This window comes from Platichthys flesus, chromosome 10 (genome assembly GCF_949316205.1).
Source record: "Platichthys flesus chromosome 10, fPlaFle2.1, whole genome shotgun sequence".
Classification (NCBI taxonomy): Eukaryota; Metazoa; Chordata; class Actinopteri; order Pleuronectiformes; family Pleuronectidae; genus Platichthys; species Platichthys flesus.
Window position 1 is genome coordinate 6,879,298 of NC_084954.1, and position 18,480 is coordinate 6,897,777.

General features: G+C 42.5%; 1 protein-coding gene across 2 annotated transcripts in view; it reads left to right on the forward strand.

Annotated features, from left to right (window-relative positions):
* Window positions 1–18,480, forward strand: part of aqr (aquarius intron-binding spliceosomal factor) — a 45,514-nt gene that overhangs the window by 11,104 nt on the left and 15,930 nt on the right. For both annotated transcript variants that reach the window (XM_062397366.1, XM_062397368.1), the window contains exons 16-31: window positions 1,230–1,350; window positions 1,802–1,943; window positions 2,516–2,694; window positions 3,595–3,762; window positions 5,288–5,457; window positions 6,524–6,765; window positions 6,915–7,064; window positions 7,500–7,569; window positions 8,852–8,962; window positions 9,563–9,672; window positions 12,406–12,541; window positions 14,548–14,757; window positions 16,702–16,839; window positions 16,925–16,996; window positions 17,846–18,033; window positions 18,165–18,336. In XM_062397366.1, coding sequence (XP_062253350.1) covers window positions 1,230–1,350; window positions 1,802–1,943; window positions 2,516–2,694; window positions 3,595–3,762; window positions 5,288–5,457; window positions 6,524–6,765; window positions 6,915–7,064; window positions 7,500–7,569; window positions 8,852–8,962; window positions 9,563–9,672; window positions 12,406–12,541; window positions 14,548–14,757; window positions 16,702–16,839; window positions 16,925–16,996; window positions 17,846–18,033; window positions 18,165–18,336 — 2,379 coding nt within the window. The remainder of the gene's footprint in view (window positions 1–1,229; window positions 1,351–1,801; window positions 1,944–2,515; window positions 2,695–3,594; window positions 3,763–5,287; window positions 5,458–6,523; window positions 6,766–6,914; window positions 7,065–7,499; window positions 7,570–8,851; window positions 8,963–9,562; window positions 9,673–12,405; window positions 12,542–14,547; window positions 14,758–16,701; window positions 16,840–16,924; window positions 16,997–17,845; window positions 18,034–18,164; window positions 18,337–18,480) is intronic.

The following is an 18,480-nucleotide window of genomic DNA, read 5'->3' on the forward strand; positions in this document are numbered from 1 at the left end:
CTTATACATGTGGTGTAGACCTCTTCATCAAAGTGGCTGTTTTTAAGGCCGCCCTGCAGTTATTCCTAATTACCCACTCAGACCCTCCCCCACGTCCTCTCGGAGAACAGATGGAGAAGAGCAGTTTCTTAATCGTCTGATTAGATTGTTGTTGAAGACGATTTCACGAGACACATATTTGTGTGCTTAAGGTTGCCCCCAACAACCAACATCTCTGACCAGGTGGGGTTAAGGGAAAGGAGACACGGGACCAGAACTGTGCCACACAAAAGCAAAACAATGATGCACAATGCAGAGAATGTGGTCATCAATATAATGAGGGAGGGATGAACCGCTCTCTCTCTCTCTCTCTCTCTCTCTCTCTCTCTCTCTCTGAGAAGTAGAGCTGCTTGTACACCAGCGCCAGGGTTCGGCTCATTTAGGCTATTTTTTTATTTCCTCTGGTGTAACAGATGAGCTGGTTTGTATTCAACAGCAGATTTCACCCCCAAGAACGAAAGGAATAATTAATTTAATGTGTCCCTTTCAAGAAGAGTAAAGGCAAAATGGAATAGATACAACCACAACATCTCAGAGGAGCGGTGCTGAGGTCCAAGAATAATGTAATATAGTAGAATGATACTTGCATACCCGAATAAAAGCCTTTCCTCTTATCAACAATGTTCTACAATTTCAATTAGATGTCCATAAAAGAAAATGCTAAATTGATGTGTATGTAACAAAATTACCAGTGACTTCATTACTGTTATATAAACTGTTTATATAAATGTGAATCACAGATCTAATCACAACACCCGAAGAGATCCTGTTGCTGACTTATTACTATCAAATCCCCTGACGCTGGTGCCAGTCCTTCTAAATATAAACACATATGAACTAATGTGGGTTGCTGATATGGCAGAATACACTTTAATATCTCGCCTTTAAAGGGGCAACATTGATCCACCGAGGCTTAGCAGTGAAACCCCACTGAGGGGAATACAAGTGACAAAAGCTTCAGTTAAACCAGCTCAACATGTTGTGTGAGATTAAACTAATGTTTTTTTTTAGTGACCAGATTTTTTTAGATTTTTTTATTCTAGTAAGGGATAAAAGAACTGAAACGGCGAGACAAATAAAGAAAACATGTTCATTAAACCAATTTCTCTGTCTGTGTGTGGCTTTGTCCTCTCTCTCTCTCTCTCTCTCTCTTTCTCTCTCTCTCTCTCTCTCTCACCTTACACACACAGGTCTCACGTCACGAGCGCAGAATCTCTCAGATTGAGCAACTCAACCAGATGCCCCTGTATCCAACAGAGAAGATAATCTGGGATGAGAACATCGTCCCGACAGAGTACTACTCGGGCGAAGGTGGGAATTGTGACTGTGTTTGCACGTCTGTGTCTGTGAATGGTTAATATGCACTTAAAATTATTTCAGTGTCTAGTCAGTCTCTTATTGACACAAGCGCACCCCCACACCTTGTTGTGTCTAATCCTTGGGGCACTCGATGGAGTGAAGTGGCAACCCTCTCTCAGGGAATCCTCTTTAGCTGGCAAGGACACCCTCAGAAACTCACACAACTTAAGTGATTCAAGCTGCGTCCGTCATTAACTGCAATATGTAAACGTGCTATTCTCTGCAAAAAAAACATAGTAGTTATAACAAAGATAGCTTCATAAAACTGGAATTCAAACTGTTTGAAATTTGATATAAAAAGACAGCTTTTGATTGACTTACTTGAAGTTTTGTCTTATTACTAGTACATTTTTTTTTTCCTCAATCTGTGTGTCTGTGCCTTTTTATCTGTCCTTCTTCTCAGGCTGCCTGGCGCTCCCTAAACTGAATCTCCAGTTCCTGACGCTCCATGACTACCTGCTGAGGAACTTCAACCTCTTTCGCCTGGAGTCCACCTATGAGATCAGACAGGACATAGAGGATGTGGTGTGGCGCATGAAACCATGGTGAGATGTCCTCAATTCTCCAAAGCCAACGAAAATTTGTGGTTTTAAATGTTTTCATTTTTTAAAGCCACTAAACCGTACCGCTCTCAAAAACATCAAAGTTTTGAAGAAGACAAGGGCTAAAAAGCTCTTCCTTAGCTCAGGCTTGAAGAATCTAGATTTGCTCAGTGAAATCCCTGGGTGACACACTCAAAGACTCTGAGTTTGAAATAATATTGTTGTACACCCACTAATAAGCATGACTTGTGTTTTTCCCCCTAAGTAGAACAAATTTCTACCATTAGCTCGGCTACAGCACACTTCTTATCCTCCGTCTTCCTCTCAAACTGTGGCATGATAATATTTTATTAAAAGACGGTGACATTTGGAGCGACACATTTGGAAACCCACTGCTTAACATAATAAGTGCTCCCATTATGTCAAGTGATGTGGCAACTTGCCTGTTTGTTGCTGCTGCAAAAGTAAATAAATAAAGCAAGCATCCTCGTTGTCCTGAATCCACCTTGTTTCCAGTCTTGACAGCAGCCCACAGTACTTGTCTGACTTCCTGTTGTGTCTGTTCCCCTACACAGGCAATCAGAGTACGGTGGAGCGGTGTTCGGGGGCTGGGCCAGGATGGCTCAGACAATCACCGCTTTCTCCATAGTGGAGGTGGCCAAGCCCAACATCGGGGAGAGTTGGCCTGCTCGCGTTCGAGCCGATGTCACCGTTAACCTCAACGTGCAGGATCATATCAAGCATGAGTGGGAAGGTAATAAAATGCGTCTTCATCATGAGAAGAAACATTTTGATATTTGATTTGTCTGCTATGATATTACACATATAAACAGAAATACATTATTACCCTTTACTTATTGCACTGCCACACCTGTGCTTTTCTTATTTCCTTCTAGAAAGTGGTTTATAACCTCTATATAGTTTCCCTTTACCCCTCTGTTCAATCAATCTGGACCTTGACCAATGACCCCTGCCTACCCGATGTTTCTGTGAAGACATGCCATTTCTTAGTAGCCTCCGCCATTAAGCCTCTTTGTTTTATTCCCTGATCTTTCATTCGTGTGTGTTTGATAGGGGCGCTGTAGATAATGTTAACAGGCGTGTGTCAACAGTGAAAGAACATTGATTCACTGGGGACATAGAAGGCACAATGAAGCCTTCAGCATGGGGCTGTCCACTATCGCTCTCCGGAGAAAGATAGAGGACTAGGTTCATGTGCCAATTTTCTCAGTGGGGAAATGCTATAGTCGTATTAAATTGGTGTAAAAAAATTAAATAGAAAGCTTAATGTATCCCAAATTGATATCTCTACTTTCTTTATACCCATTTATATGGTTTTACTATCCTCTTTGTAATTCAGTGGATGTATAAGGTGTAACTTGCTTCTGTCCAGTAGCCCTCTCTCCATCGTATAATTAGAGCTCATGTTTTAAAGATCAGGCGAATGCTGACGGAGCGGTTTCAAACTTCTCCACTCCACTACTCTTTTTTTTTTTTTCACCAACACTCCAATATCCCCTCTTTCTGTTTCTGTGTCCTTTTTATTCCCCTTAAATTTCTTTCTCTGCCTCTAAATCCCTGTTCTTTCGGTCGTTCTCTCTATCTAACCACTCTCTCCCCCATCTCTCTCTCCCCCAACCCTCTCCCCCCACAGGCCTCCGGAAGCACGACGTTTGCTTTCTGATCACGGTGCGGCCCAACCTGCCCTATGGCACACGCTTCGACCGGCGCCAGCCCTTTGTGGAGCAGACTGGCCTAGCGTATGTGAGAGGCTGCGAGGTGCAGGGCATGCTGGATGACAAGGGACGTGTCATTGAGGAAGGTATGCTCATATAGTGCCGCTTCCCAGCGCACACACCAGTGACACATGACATCCATCCTCCCGTCAGACCTCCTACACACAATCATCCAGCGACTTGTCCCCTCGACAGGTTCAGGCTGCTGTTGTCATGGTAACGACCACAGTGAGACCTGACCTGGTCCCATTAACATTCCATTAGCCCGAGGTCGACGACAGCACCTGAGAGCTTCGGGCCTTGCCCCCTGCTTTATTTATTGGATTTAAGGAGAGATGCGCTTCTGTAAGACGACAATGAATGAATGAATGTGCTTCTCCTGCAGAACACAGTAATGTGATATATAGCATACATTCACCTATATCTCTGAGTTACTGCCAGCAACAAATGTATTCTAACATTAGAAACCTGAGTTGTGCGCAGCCTTATTTTTCCCCATTAGAAGCATGAAAATCTGATGTAATCAAATATACTGTTCCTGTGTAGCCACACAGAAGGAATCCCCTCAGACCAAATCCGAAATATCGGGTTATTCTTAGAAAGTGGATTATATTCATATAGTAACATGATCTCAATTTACCGTGTTGTGCTCTTCCCACAGCTCAAAGCTGCGCCTCTGAGTGGTCGGTTCTGAGTGGTTAGCCTGCAGCCGAGCTATTCTAAGTGTTTGCCTTTCCCCTGTCGTAACATGTGTCCATGCACTGAAGCAGCCTTTCCCCCTATCCCCTCATCTGTTTGGATTAAATATGCAGAGGGCAGGGATTTCTAAAAAGACATCCTACCAGCCGGCGTCGGCTTGGGTAAACTTTTAGATCCCCAGCAGGGATAAGTGGTACTCCAGCTGACTAGATGGTGGGGGAGTAGGCCCATAAATCACAGGGCATTTTGCGAAGGTGTGGGGGGTGCAACCCCAAGAGGTGCATTTTGAGACACTTGTGATTGAGTTGTACCATTGTATATTTACTTGCCATAAATTCACCTATTAATAACTGGGAGTTGGATACAATGGCACATAGTTGTTTTGACTGCTCACACGCAGACACACATACACGGGCACAGACATCAGAGGCCAAAGGATTGAGTTTCACTCTCCAGCTCAGTACCCTGCAGCACCATACAAGAATCTATTTAGACATCTATGAAAGCTAGACATGCTGCACTGCACAGAGTCCCGATGGGAGTGAGTCTTAAGCCTGTAGCCTGTCAGTCAAGTGCCAGCTCCTGTTCCTGAGGAGTCACTGATTTTATAGCATCAAATAATGAGTTAAAACCAACCTTACAGGAAAAAATTAGAAATCCAACAAACATCAGTGTGATGAGAACTACTTAAAATGAAAATTTGTATAGTATTGTTTGTCTTTTTTATTTGGTCCATGTCCTATCCACTAACATGGAGGAGGTGGGATATACAGTCAATGGTCTAAAGCCATTTCATTTTTCAATTTTATTATCTGTATGAGTATTTATTTTGATAGTACACTTAGATTGTTAAATTTTGATTACTCCTATATGAATCACTAACCCTAACCCACTAACCACTTATTGTTCCAGGACCTGAACCAAAGCCAAAGCTGCGAGGAGACACCAGAACGTTCCGTGTTTGGCTGGACGCCAACCAGTATCAACAGGACGTGACCAGCAGTATCCAGAGTGCCACCGAAGACCCGTACGAGTCTTTCAACATCATCATGAGACGCAAACCCAAGGAGAATAATTTCAAGGTTTGGACCCTGTTCTGAAGCGCACAGGTCACTCACCCGCGCCACACAGTGTGTTTGAGTGCTTTATCTTCAGTCCTTGAGCTCTGGTCCGACCAACGCCACCTCCTGAGTGATGTATGACAGATATTATACTCTCTCTGGAATTGTAGCTGTAAGGTTGGGGTCAGGGCAGCTCTGAGATTACCACCCACTGAAGGCCCCCCACCCCCCCTTGCTAGTGATCCCAGTGGGAGACACTTCTCCCTGGATGTTCATATACAGTCTGACCTCCGTATCACCCATAGAGGTCCAGTGTGCCGCCGGCAGAAATTTAATATAAATAAGCATTACTGTGCACTGTGCCCCGTTAAAGCCAACATTGTATTTTGTACCAGTATATTGTTGTTATGCTTTGTGTATCTTTATATTGTCATTACAACATAGTGGAGTCTCAGCAGCGCCCTGCTTTTAAGGCTAGTTCACCAAAAGTAAATCTACATTGACATTTCTATCAACGTTTTCAGCAGGTCATATCAGTGCTAATGTGTGAAACTTCTATTCAAAATCAATTACACCTGTATTGTTGTGTTTCGTTTGTTTTGATCTTTTAGAATGTACATGCACAACCGCACAAAACTCTTTTCTTTTCTATCCTAGTATTATATGTATTATATAAAGAGCTTCTCATTACAGCTTTGTCAAATGAGCTTTGTCTTATTTCGTCAGAAGTTTTTGAAGCGCTCCTTTTTTTTCTTCTTGAACTTGAAAAACACAGGAACTAATGGGTATTCAAGAAACACTCTTCTCCATCTTTGATGTGTGACACAGATAAAAGTAAACACTTTTCCTGACACTGTGTTTGATGCATACAGTATTAGACAGTTTGTGGCTCATTAAAATATAATTGACAGTCAGTCAAATTACCTGCTATCCCATCAGCCCACCACAAAGCTATTCTTATCCCACTAAACCTCCTCTTGTGGGGTGGTTGTCTGTTGTCTGAGTGCCTGCCTCATTCAGTTTGATTTTTCTCCTTCAGGCTCTTGTTTTCATGGTTTTATATCTGACGCATCTCTTTCTGTATCAGGCAGTGCTGGAGACCATCCGAAACCTGATGAACACGGAGTGCGTCGTCCCAGACTGGCTTCACGACATCATTCTCGGCTACGGGGACCAAGGCAGTGCCCACTATTCCAAAATGCCAAATCAGATCTCTGGGTTGGACTTCAATGACACGTTTCTGTCCTTGGACCATTTGCGTTCCTGTTTCCCCGATAACACAATAAAGGTCACAGAAGAGAATCCTGACCTGCAAGTCCCCCCTTTCAGGTGAAAGTCAAACAACCAATTATAAATTGAAAGAGAGAAATAATACAGTGGACCAGACACAATTGATGCCGCAATACTAGATATTGTATTGTATGGCAATATGTTGGTTTATGGCCATAATCCTATTTTCCTTCCTTTTGCTTTTTCAGAATCAAGTTTCCCATCTCGAAAAACGCAGACAAAAGCAAGAAGAGAAAGGCAGATGAAGAAGTGGAAGACAAAGAGAAAGACATGACCTTGCTTGTTGAGCCCTATGTGCCGCCCAACCGGGGGCCATATCCCTACAACCAGCCCAAACGGTGAGAGGTCAAGGCAAAGTCGCTGGTCCTCCCAATTAACAACTGGTCCTGACTGTATCGATTTAGCTTGTCCATGTTTCTCTCCATAGTTTTTCTTCCAGTGTTTAATGTAGTGGTGATTTTTTGGTTGTGTTTTTTGGCAACATTCATTGTTGCTTTATTTTTCCTGTACTCATTAGAGCACCACAACATAATTGCCCTTCATCAAAATTTAAGATTCATCTTCTGGTGTTGAAGGATTTCCGGCTTAAGCTTTGATATTTAAATCTTGATGGCAACAGCATTTCCACAGGGACGCCCCCGTCTTAATCTACTTTCCAAAAAGTTCAGAACAAAACTTGCAGCATTAAAAATATCAAAACAGTTTGGTAAAAATGTGTTTATGTTGTCAATGGCAAAAACTCTTGCTCATTGATGTGATTTTTCTTTTTACAGGAATACAATCCAGTTCACTCCCACTCAGATCGAAGCCATTCGAGCTGGGATGCAGCCAGGACTCACCATGGTAAGGACGTGGTATTTAGTATTTTATTGTATGATGTGCTCATACAAGTTCTAAGGTCGGATTGCAAATTATCAAAGAAAACAACGACGACAAAGAGCGAAAAAAAGATGAACAGACTCCAAAAGTTTGAATATTTGGCTTCAGCGGAAAACGTGGAGCCAAACAATACATAAGTCCAGTCGTATAAAGTCATCAGGCATAAACTTGAGAGCCAGTAGTGCAGGTTCCTACTGCTCCAGCTTGTCGATGAAATCTTTGCAGACATTAATCCTACTGATGAATAGCAGGGGAATTCCCTTGGCAGTAAATTTGACGACTCTATCTCCATCATTCATGTAGAGTGTTGACACATCTCCATGTAATCCTAACTGTAATTTTCGCCTTTCCAGTGAAATGTTCAACCCCGACATAAAATGGCATAGAATCTTAGCTATGGATGAGTCAAGTTCAAACACACATCCACGGTAATGACATTCCAGCCAGCTATTGTATCTCCAGAGTTGTGCAGCAGATTTTTTGACATAAGTGCTACTCCGCTGTGGTGACTAGAAGCTGGCACCGAGCTCTGAGTTATTTATTGCTGCAGCATCTGAGGTAAATAAGGCGACGAGGCTATCATCGGAGTCGTAAAACAACTCAACATGCAAAGCCTCCTCTGCTGCTCTCCTCGCTCCCTCTAGCCTCCCCTCTTGGCATGTGTCACAGTCATTAGCAGCCATAACAAACACACACTACCTCCCAGTCTGCAGAGCTTGGCTTTCATGTTGGGGAACCAAGGAGCTGATTATGTTCTGATTTATGCAGGGGCATCTAATTGTACTTACTATTTTTAGCACATATTACTCACCTGAGAGACCCACACTCAGACCAACCTGTTTCATGAATATTTATTCAGTAAATTAGATGTGTTATTCCCCCAGTTAAATACGTGCAAGGCTTATTATTATGGTAACAGTGATGAAGAAACAAGAAATTATATCGTAAGATGTATTTTCTTTTCTTCCTATAGCTTTTCTCCTTTTTTCTGTGGCTCTCTTGTTTCTCCCCCATCTGTGCTTTCAACAGGACTGTCTTGTCATGCCAGGCAACACCACTCTGCACTGGGCTCGTCTGAGCGTGGCTAACGATGGGGCACTACCCTAGCCTGTTCTGACATGCCCATGGCCGAGCTGTCACAACCACTAGATTGTCTACAGGGGGGGAGCGCCTTTGCCGCATAACCTAACTTCTGATTATGCTTCTCTTCTCCTCCTCTTCCTTTCCATCCATTCTGCTTCTCCAGGTTGTAGGACCGCCAGGTACCGGAAAGACGGATGTTGCCGTTCAGATCATCTCGAACCTCTATCACAACTTCCCCGAGCAGAGGACCCTCATAGTCACACATTCAAATCAGGTTAACACAACACACACACACACAGACACACACATACTCACACACAGCACTTAAGCACTAAAACCAAGCTCTGATCACTGAAAAGTTTCCCTAACACTGTATATGAAGCTGTCTAGAGAATTTACAGTTTGTGTTCAGAACTGCCCATTAATCAGGCCGTAGTCATATTCAACCCCTGGAGGAAAACATTTTTAATTTTTTTTTTACTGGGCCCCCCCAGTATTAAATCATAAATTAATCTGCTATTGTTTTACTTCAGTGGAAACTTGCCAGAGGGAAACTTATCCACATGAAGTATAGCTGGAAATAGTGATAAAGAAAACTTTATTCTTGTGCAATAGTTCTCCTTAACATTTATAGTTCTTATACTGAAATAGGCACTTTTTCTGTGGCAAGGCAGTGACTTTTTGTTTTTAAAACAGGTTTCATACACAGTAGTAGATTCAAGGTGCTTAAAAAACACATTACAACACCAATAACAAGACCAGAACAGGTTCATATGCACTGGCATTGTTGACAGATACTTATAAACGCACATTGAAGAAAGGGTTTTCCTTGTTTGATCATGTTTATTTGTTACCATGGTTCGCTCGACTCCAGGCCCTGAACCAGCTGTTTGAAAAGATCATGGCTCTGGACATTGATGAGCGTCACCTCCTGCGTCTGGGCCATGGAGAGGAGGAGCTGGAGACGGAGAAAGACTTCAGCAGGTGAGACACACACACACACACACACAAACAAACACACACACACACACCCAGGCACATGCAGCCAAACAAACAGAAATACACATGCATGAAATCAAGACTACCTGAATTACCACATGCATGTGTGAAAGTGCATTCAATAAATTGTTGTATGCATCATGCAAATCTCACAGTTTGATCACAGCCGGCATTATACACACACACACACACACACAAACACACCCACACACGTGTGTTAACGCAGTCCAGCTGCCCACATACATAATTAGTGTGAGCCAACACAGTGACAGGGCGACTCGATACTTCTATATGCCAGGCCAGGAACCTGGTTTATCTTCATTAGGCATCATTGGCCTCTCAGGCCTTTCTACCAGGGTCAGGGATCTTTCCCCACTGTCCTGCACTCACAAATAAATAGAGATGTAGATTTACCACAGGTATGTATAGAAAATCTGAAGAACCCAAGACTGTTTCCAGAGCGCTACAAGTCACAAATAGTGAGTCATTCTGGAAACCTTTTCAGTAAACAGTCTGCCCCAGTTCCGAAATATTCATCTTGATCATTCAAAATCTGTATTTGTAGCTTTTGCTACCAACAAATTCTTGAAAGTTATTATAATCCATAATATATATTGTAATTAACAAACAGTTTAAATGTTAAACAAAATGTTTAAGAAGAAGAGAAAGTACTCATTTCCCAACCTCATCGATAGACTGTAAACATTGTTTATTTAATTCGGTTCAGGAAGGAAGGAAGGAACCTTAAATTAGTAATCAGGGACATTACTTGGCTGTAATTTAACTACAACATGTCGATTGAATACTTTACTAGTTGTTTTAGAACATTCTTTGTCCGTAATGGGCACATAAACCGACAATTCTGTCATTTCTCATACTGCACTGGTGGCAGGGAACAGTACAAATAGCCTCAGACAAGAGCCACTAGAGTCCTGTTAAGGAAGCTCCACCAGCTCTCTCGCCCACGTCTTTTTGTGTCTGAGTGTGAGAGATGCCTTGAAGGATAGTGACTCAGTCCTCCCTACTGCTACATAGTGAGATTGGCAAAGAGAAGGTGCGGGACAGTACACTTTAAGCACTCATGACAGACTCTAGATACCCCAAACATTTACAGTTCTACCTGCCAGCCATTATATTTAACACCGTTATTAGATGAATTAGCCAGAGGTCTATTTTTTAAATAGCAATTTTTTAACCTTGGTTCAAATAAGCTCTTTGTTATTGAATATTAATCAGCTTTTACGCCGCGTCTATTTAAAGTTCCCGTATAGCCGACATTGTTAATTACCACCTCATCCATCTGTGGCTCTGCGCAAATTACACCCTATATCTCTTAGCAACACTTGCAGAGGAGGGAGGAAGGGAGGGTTTAAGTGCATGTCTCATCTGCTATATGCTGCTCAGTGCCAGTGTACAACTTCAGAATGAGGAGCACTGAATGGGAACTGGGGTCTGCACAGGGGGGGAAAGCAGTCTGTTGCATTCTTAAATTATGCAGCAACAGATATAAAAGAGAGAGCTTTGGCTAGCAACATTTAATATGATCCCCGCCTGCCTGGCTGCCTCACAGCAACATGCAGACTCTACACTCCTTCCACCCCACTGACACCGAGGAGCCAGAGAGTTTTAATTAACACTGTATATGAGATGAAAAATGGAAGGCAGTGCTCCTCCGAATGCCGAACATAAAGGGAAAACTACGTTACTATCAATTAACGATGCCTCCCTGAATTACGTGATGAATTTTGTGCCTTTTTTTAATGAGATTTTTAGAGCGGAACATAGAGGAGATCACATTTAATATTAATTTGTTGACAGTCTCTATTTGTACCTTAGATTCATTAAAATCAATAGTGCCGTTCAGGTTCCAGCACAGATGCCGCAATGTTGTGCAAGTTTAACATTTTTGCATTAAAAAAAAACTATGACGATAAATTCAAATTGTTCTATTTAGGGTCTCTGTCCCAGAGAGTAGCTTAATGCATTACAGGTCTGTCACCCTAAGAAGCAAGGTCACTCCCCCTTATTTGAATTTTTCAGGCCAAACAGGCAGATCAGTGTGATTGTCTTTGAGTCATCTGCTGACTGAGGATCTCTGCACCGGGTCTAAAAATAGAGCTCACCTCTAGTATTACCCTGCGACCCTCCCACATCCTGTCTGTGTGCACTGCTCGTTTCTTTACAACCTCCTAATTGCTCTCGAGCATTATTGTTAAACTGCACACAGAAAGGGATGCATGCTAGAACCTGTAGAAACCTTTTAGTAATCATGGTCATCTTCAACCTTTAATCAAGGTCCTTATTTTCAAGATATCTTACTCTGTGAAACCCTACATGTCCTCAGGTGACCAGGATGCGAGCACCCTCACGCTCTGATTCAAATGGCAGAAACACAATACAGGCAACTACAACCAGATTCACTCAAAATCAAATCAACAATAACATGACAACCATCAGATTGATATCAGCGCAGCTCTATTAATCAATTCATGGACGATAAACAATTTGACGCCATGGTGGGAAGAGATCCAGACCAGATCAGAGATTGAATCCACATTTGGAGGATACATTCTATCAGTAGTTTGTCTGAGGTGTAAACCAGCATGTAGGTCGCTCCTGAACACCCATCTCTGCTGCTCCAGATGGTTGTGACTCTGTTTATACTCGTACAAAAGTGATGAGAAAGTTGACTAACGATGCCGTGCTGTGCGTCTCCAGATATGGTCGTGTGAACTATGTCCTAGCCAGAAGGCTGGAGCTCCTCCGGGAGGTGGGGAGGTTGCAGGAGAGCCTGGACGTCCCGGGAGATGTTTCTTACACCTGTGAGACAGCTGGACACTTCTACCTCTACCAGGTAAGACTATAACAATGTGATTTTTTTTTTTATGTGACGAGAAAAAAAGATGCAAAATGTGACTTCATAAAAACATTAACAAAACAATATTTCTTCTCTTAGTATTACTACTTAGCCATTAAACATCTTAGAAATTTGTTTCAAAGTTAATATTGAGTTATGAGTTACAGAGAAAGTTTGGAGGATGCAGGGGATATTTTGCCGAATGAATTAGAATAGATTTCTGCATTGTCTGTCCTGGTCCTCAGGCATTTTCATGCCAATCAAATCCAGACGATATTAAAGTTTGCATTCCCCACACTCGCTGCTGTTGCTTGAACTGCAAATACCTCGAAAGTTTCAACCCTGACTGTTTATCCCTGTCACCTAATTATCTCTGTCCTCTCAGGCTGCTGGGGAAAAAAATCCTCTGCAGACAGTCACTAACTTACATTGCCATGCTTCACTAGGAGGTTTTTAAATAGACATCATAGACGGTTGTAACATAAGGAAGTGCAGGGTGTATCTCAAACCTTTTTTTTTTTCATTGTGATTGTTAAGGTTAGGGTAAGGAGGAAGGGAATGCATCATACATGTGTGCTGTGTAATGTATATCTCTATCTGAGAACATTTCAAAGATGATGGGTTCATCCAGTACGCCAGTGAAACATGTAGTCGTAAAACTTCATATTTAAATGATTGATATCAGAATGAAAGCAGAGTTAAGTCCAAGTTCAAAGATTGGTGTGTTCCAAGTACTCGTGCGTACTCACTAGTAGTACTGAGTAGAATAAGCTGTAAAAACTGCTAAGTACTGTTAATAATTTAAGTATGACTTCATGGTACTCATGGGTAAGAACACATGTGTTGAAGAGCAGCTGGTGTGATCCTATCGCAAAATGGTCTTTAAGTCTTTAAGTGGTCTCTCTGTCTCTTGCACAAACCTCTGTGGTTCCCTATTAATTTGATGCTGTTTCCCAACCCATACTCAATTGAAGCTGAGGTTTTGGTATTTGTCTTAGCTCTGAAATCTGTCCATCACTGTAGATGCATTTAAAGATGTGAATGCGATGGGGTTGTTAGTGGAGTAAATCCGTGACCTCGAGGGAGACTTTTCTGCCATCAAGCGATGAGAACAGTGTAAATGTACTGAAACCTTGTATGTCAAGGTTTTGATGGGGTCTTAATAGTCCGTACAGACAGACCCTTTACACACAATTAAGTTGAGTCCTCTAGCACACTCATTAATGTTATCCTTAAAGTATTTTTCTGTTCCACAAGGGTATTTATAGAAGTAGGCTACCCCGCTGTTTGGTTGAAGCTGGTTTATTAGGAGCTCAGCGGGGGCACCTCTGAAAGAGTGAGGCAATCTCTTCTCATTTTTTAAGTTTGGAGTAGAGTGCTTCTAGATAAGGTCACACAGGTTTAAAGAACATACAGCAAGCACCATTTAGGCAGGTCAGCGACATGCACAACTCTCAAACAGCTTTTTGTTAAACATTAAATCTACATCAATGAACTACTACAGCTTTTTGGTGATTTTTAAACCAAATTGGGGTACCACTGCACTTCATTCTTAATTAATCAGTTAATGTAATTAGTCGTTTTGAGCCTTACACATGTGGTAACTGCATTTACCTTTACTGATATAAGTATGCTGATGCTGTTATCTTACACAATAAACAATGCAGAAAATGGCCATTTACATTTTTTTGTGAAAATCGATTTAAACTCAAGCTCTTTATATTTGGTTATATTTTAATTTTCTATTTCTTTCTCATAAAGGTTTTATAGTGATTATAGCTATGTGGCTACTGCTAATATCTCATTCCTAATATCATTATTGACCTTGAAAGCACATAGAACCTGCCAGTGTGTTTGTGACTTTTAAAGAAATAAGTAATAGAGACAATCTCACAGACAAGTTCTGCTTGTGTTCCACATGTGGAACTAATGTGTAAGTACAGGACGCTGTCAGGAGTTTACATGTGAATACACCCGACGTCTGCTCTCTCTGCCCACTACAGGTGATATCTCGCTGGGAACAGTACATGAGCAAAGTCAAACCCAAACAGGGCAAGACGGTGGAGGCGGAGGCTGTGGCTTCATTCTTTCCTTTCCACAAGTACTTCTCCAACGCCCCACAGCCCGTGTTCAAGGGTCGCTCGTATGAGGAGGACATGGACATTGCAGAGGGCTGCTACCGCCACGTCAAGAAAATATTTACCCAGCTTGAGGTAAGGACACGCACATGCACGCCCACACACACACACACGCACTCCCCCACCGAGCGTCAATCAGCGGGATGTAAAGACGGTACCTGACTGCAATAAGGTCGAGGCAATTTTATTTATAGAGGATGTAAATTCCGTTAAATACAACCTGCTTTATGATAAAATTCACAGCAGCACGCGTGAACACACAATTTCAAATCGAAAGTCAACATGTAATTTCCTCGTTTTTAATGAAATATACTGACACACACACATATGTCCCTTGTATTTGGACCATTTCCCAGCAGGTTTTCAAGGTGTTGAACATTCCCTCTTGCACAAGTAACTGTGTCTCACTGGCCACCATAGTGACCAGTTGCTGTAGATTCCCAGTGAATGGTGAGACACTGACTGTCTCTCAGTGATGTGCTTATGAGTGGCTCTCCTGCCAAGTCAACACCTCTTCAGTACTGACGAGTGCCATATTATACATATATATTTTATGACCCTTTGGGGCAAAAGGTAGGCAACACAAAAATGGTCGAGGATATGACTACTTATCTATTTTTAAAAACTTTTTTCACACTCAGCCACATTGTGATCATTTCTATATTTCTATAGGGATAACAATAACATTTCAGATTTATGGGTACACCAAGGAGGTTTCTGAAAAGCAATAAAGAAGTTATTGGCTTGGGGTAATATCCCAACACATGTGGTGACCTTGATTTATCTGGCTGGCCTCTGTATCACTGCATCACAGCACCTCTCCCTCCTCCCTGAGCCTCACCCATGCTGCAGTGAAATCTGTACACCCATTAAGAGGTATTGCTGTCAGTGGTGCAGGGCAGGGGAAGCAACATCCTGCTGAATTTGCTTATCTGTCTGCCTTTCAAAAAGTAAGAGCAGTCTCGAATAAGCTGTCATAGGAATATCCCAAGAATATATTGCTCGACAGACAGGGACACGGTGTGCCTCCTGAGATTCCTCTCTATAAACATCTCCTGTTTCCTCCTCCGCAGTCCCACCACACCTTTTACTTACTTTCCCCCCCTTCTCTCTCGTCCCTGTGTCCCTGAAAACCTACCATCTTGATTTCACCCTTCAACTGCTCTGGAGCCATAAGGGTTAAAAATAGACCCCATCAATTTTTTATTTTTTGATAGGTTTTAATATAGTGCTAAAATAGTAACTCATCAAATATTTATGTCTCAATGCTGTCCGAGTCTGATTCTCCCATCCTCCCTCCCCGTCTCTCCCTCTGCTGCCCGTGTACAGATGGTGTAGCAATGTGAAAATAGCACGACCTGTATAGCCACATCCTCCCACACCGCCATGATGATCGACTTTCTCAAGTGAACTGATTGGTATTTTGGTAAAAAAAACAACAACTGGACTTTGATTTTCCATTCCGGTATAAGGCATGTAAGAAGATACGTGCCACACTCCTCCTCAAGGTGCAGTTATTGAACAGGAAACTACACTAGTACACTCTCTGCACAGCAGCCCTGTTTGGTTGTCTCAGTATCTGCATCATGGGAAAGGAGAATGTAGAAATTCACATCCATCTCAGGTGATCCAATTACGAGTACACAGCTCTAAACACAGGAAGCATTGAGGAAATTTGAGATCCGATCACTCGGACCACATTCGGACGTGGTCTGGGGTGCATGTAGACTTTTGGCTGTGTGCACATAAACCTGTCCTGGGCTACACTGATCACCCTTGACTGCCACTTATCATTTCTCTCTCTTTCTCTCCGTCCTAAAATCATTTGGTCAATTTGAACAATTATGATGATTGGATTGGATTCAATTGTATTGTCTTTACACAGAGTAAAGGTACAGAGGCAACGAAATGAGTGTTTTAGTTTGCATTGGAGCAGGGAAGTGAGATCTGACTCATTCACATTACAGGTGTGACAGATTTACATCTTCCCTTCTCTTTTCCTCTTCTCTACCCTTGAAGGAGTTCAGGGCCTTTGAGCTGCTGAGAAGTGGCCTGGATCGTTCCAAGTACCTGCTCGTGAAGGAAGCCAAAATCATCGCTATGACCTGTACACATGCTGCACTCAAACGCAAAGACCTGGTGGAGCTGGGATTCAAGGTAGACTCCTCTCACCTGACTTGTATTCATTGTCGTTACTTTCACTATTTCTGTTAAGTTACATCTCTGTCTCTCTCTTCATTAGTATGACAACATCCTGATGGAAGAGGCGGCTCAGATCCTGGAGATCGAGACCTTCATCCCTCTATTGTTACAGGTAAGCCTCTCATGAATTAGTCATGAATTTTAACTTAATATCTTAATGATTAACGGTTAAGACTGAGATCTACACCAATGCCCTTCTTGAAAATTCTCTCCCAAACCCGAGGTATTGTAGGAACTTTCCACATTTGGTGTAGTTTAATCGTTAACCAGTGACGTAGTGTCCTACTAACTGACTTGCACTGTTAAGATCTGACTGATGAGCTCCAAACACATTAATGGTGCTTGTCTTTGGTAGTTGTGCCTAATTGTCCGAGATAGTGCTGATGTCTGTTTACAGATGAGGTCGTTAAGCACATCGGCGCATCCAACAACCTCGCCAGAGCTCCTCTCTTTATCTCTCTTCTCTAGTGAGCCATAGCCGGAGCCTTCTGCCAGGTGCACGTCACAGCTAAACTATTTATTCCTCCTCCTCCACTTCCCTGTCGTCATTCAGTCAATCATCTCTTGTCCGTGATTTCAGTGATTCAATCAGCTCTTGACTTGAAAAGCTCGGTGTATCAGATTTGTCTGAGATCAAGACACAAACCACATCTGATTAGCAAAATTGGGCAGCATAATGTAGACATGAGTAAAGAACACAGAACCAGAAAAGCATCCTAAGAAAGTAGCCCAAGTCTATCAATAGTCTGTACATCCAACTATATTTTGATCTTAGGATTCACTTAACATTTTCTCTCTCTGGAGAACGGCTGCAACCACCACCTGTTTTGTGCAAAATGCAAAGATAGTTACTGAGTCTCACATGGAGTCTTATTCTCTCTCTCTCGTGCAAAGATCCTTTATTCTCATCTCTATTTAGAATTGTCTCTAAAATGCTTTCTGTTTGTTTTTCTCTCTACAGAACCCAGCGGATGGCTTCAGCAGACTGAAGCGTTGGATCATGATTGGAGACCACCACCAGTTGCCCCCTGTTATCAAGAACATGGCCTTCCAGAAGTACTCCAACATGGAGCAGTCTCTCTTCACCAGATTTGTGCGGCTGGGAGTGCCCACCATAGACCTGGATGCACAGGGCCGTGCACGAGCGAGGTGGGTCCCAGTGGCAGGAACACAATAATAGTTTTTACTCTACCTGTGGTGCAGTGTGTTAATGAACAGTGTTGTCCACTCAGTTAGAGAGCATACAGTAACAGCAGTGTTTCTTCTCCCTGTTCCCACAGCCTGTGTAATCTGTACAACTGGCGCTACAAACACTTGGGAAACCTGCCTCATGTCCAGCAACTGCCTGAGTTCCAGGTGCCCAACCCCGGCCTAACCTTTGACTTCCAGCTTATCAATGTAGAGGACTTCAATGGTGTGGGTGAATCCGAGCCCAACCCGTACTTCTACCAGGTTAGTAGTACACACTACAGTACATAAATACACACAAAGAGAAAAAAAAAATCTAGTGTATACTTCAAACCTTTCTACTTCTAAAATCCACAATCAAACTAGACGGGTGCTCTTACACACAGGTGCACACACACAGTGTTGAAC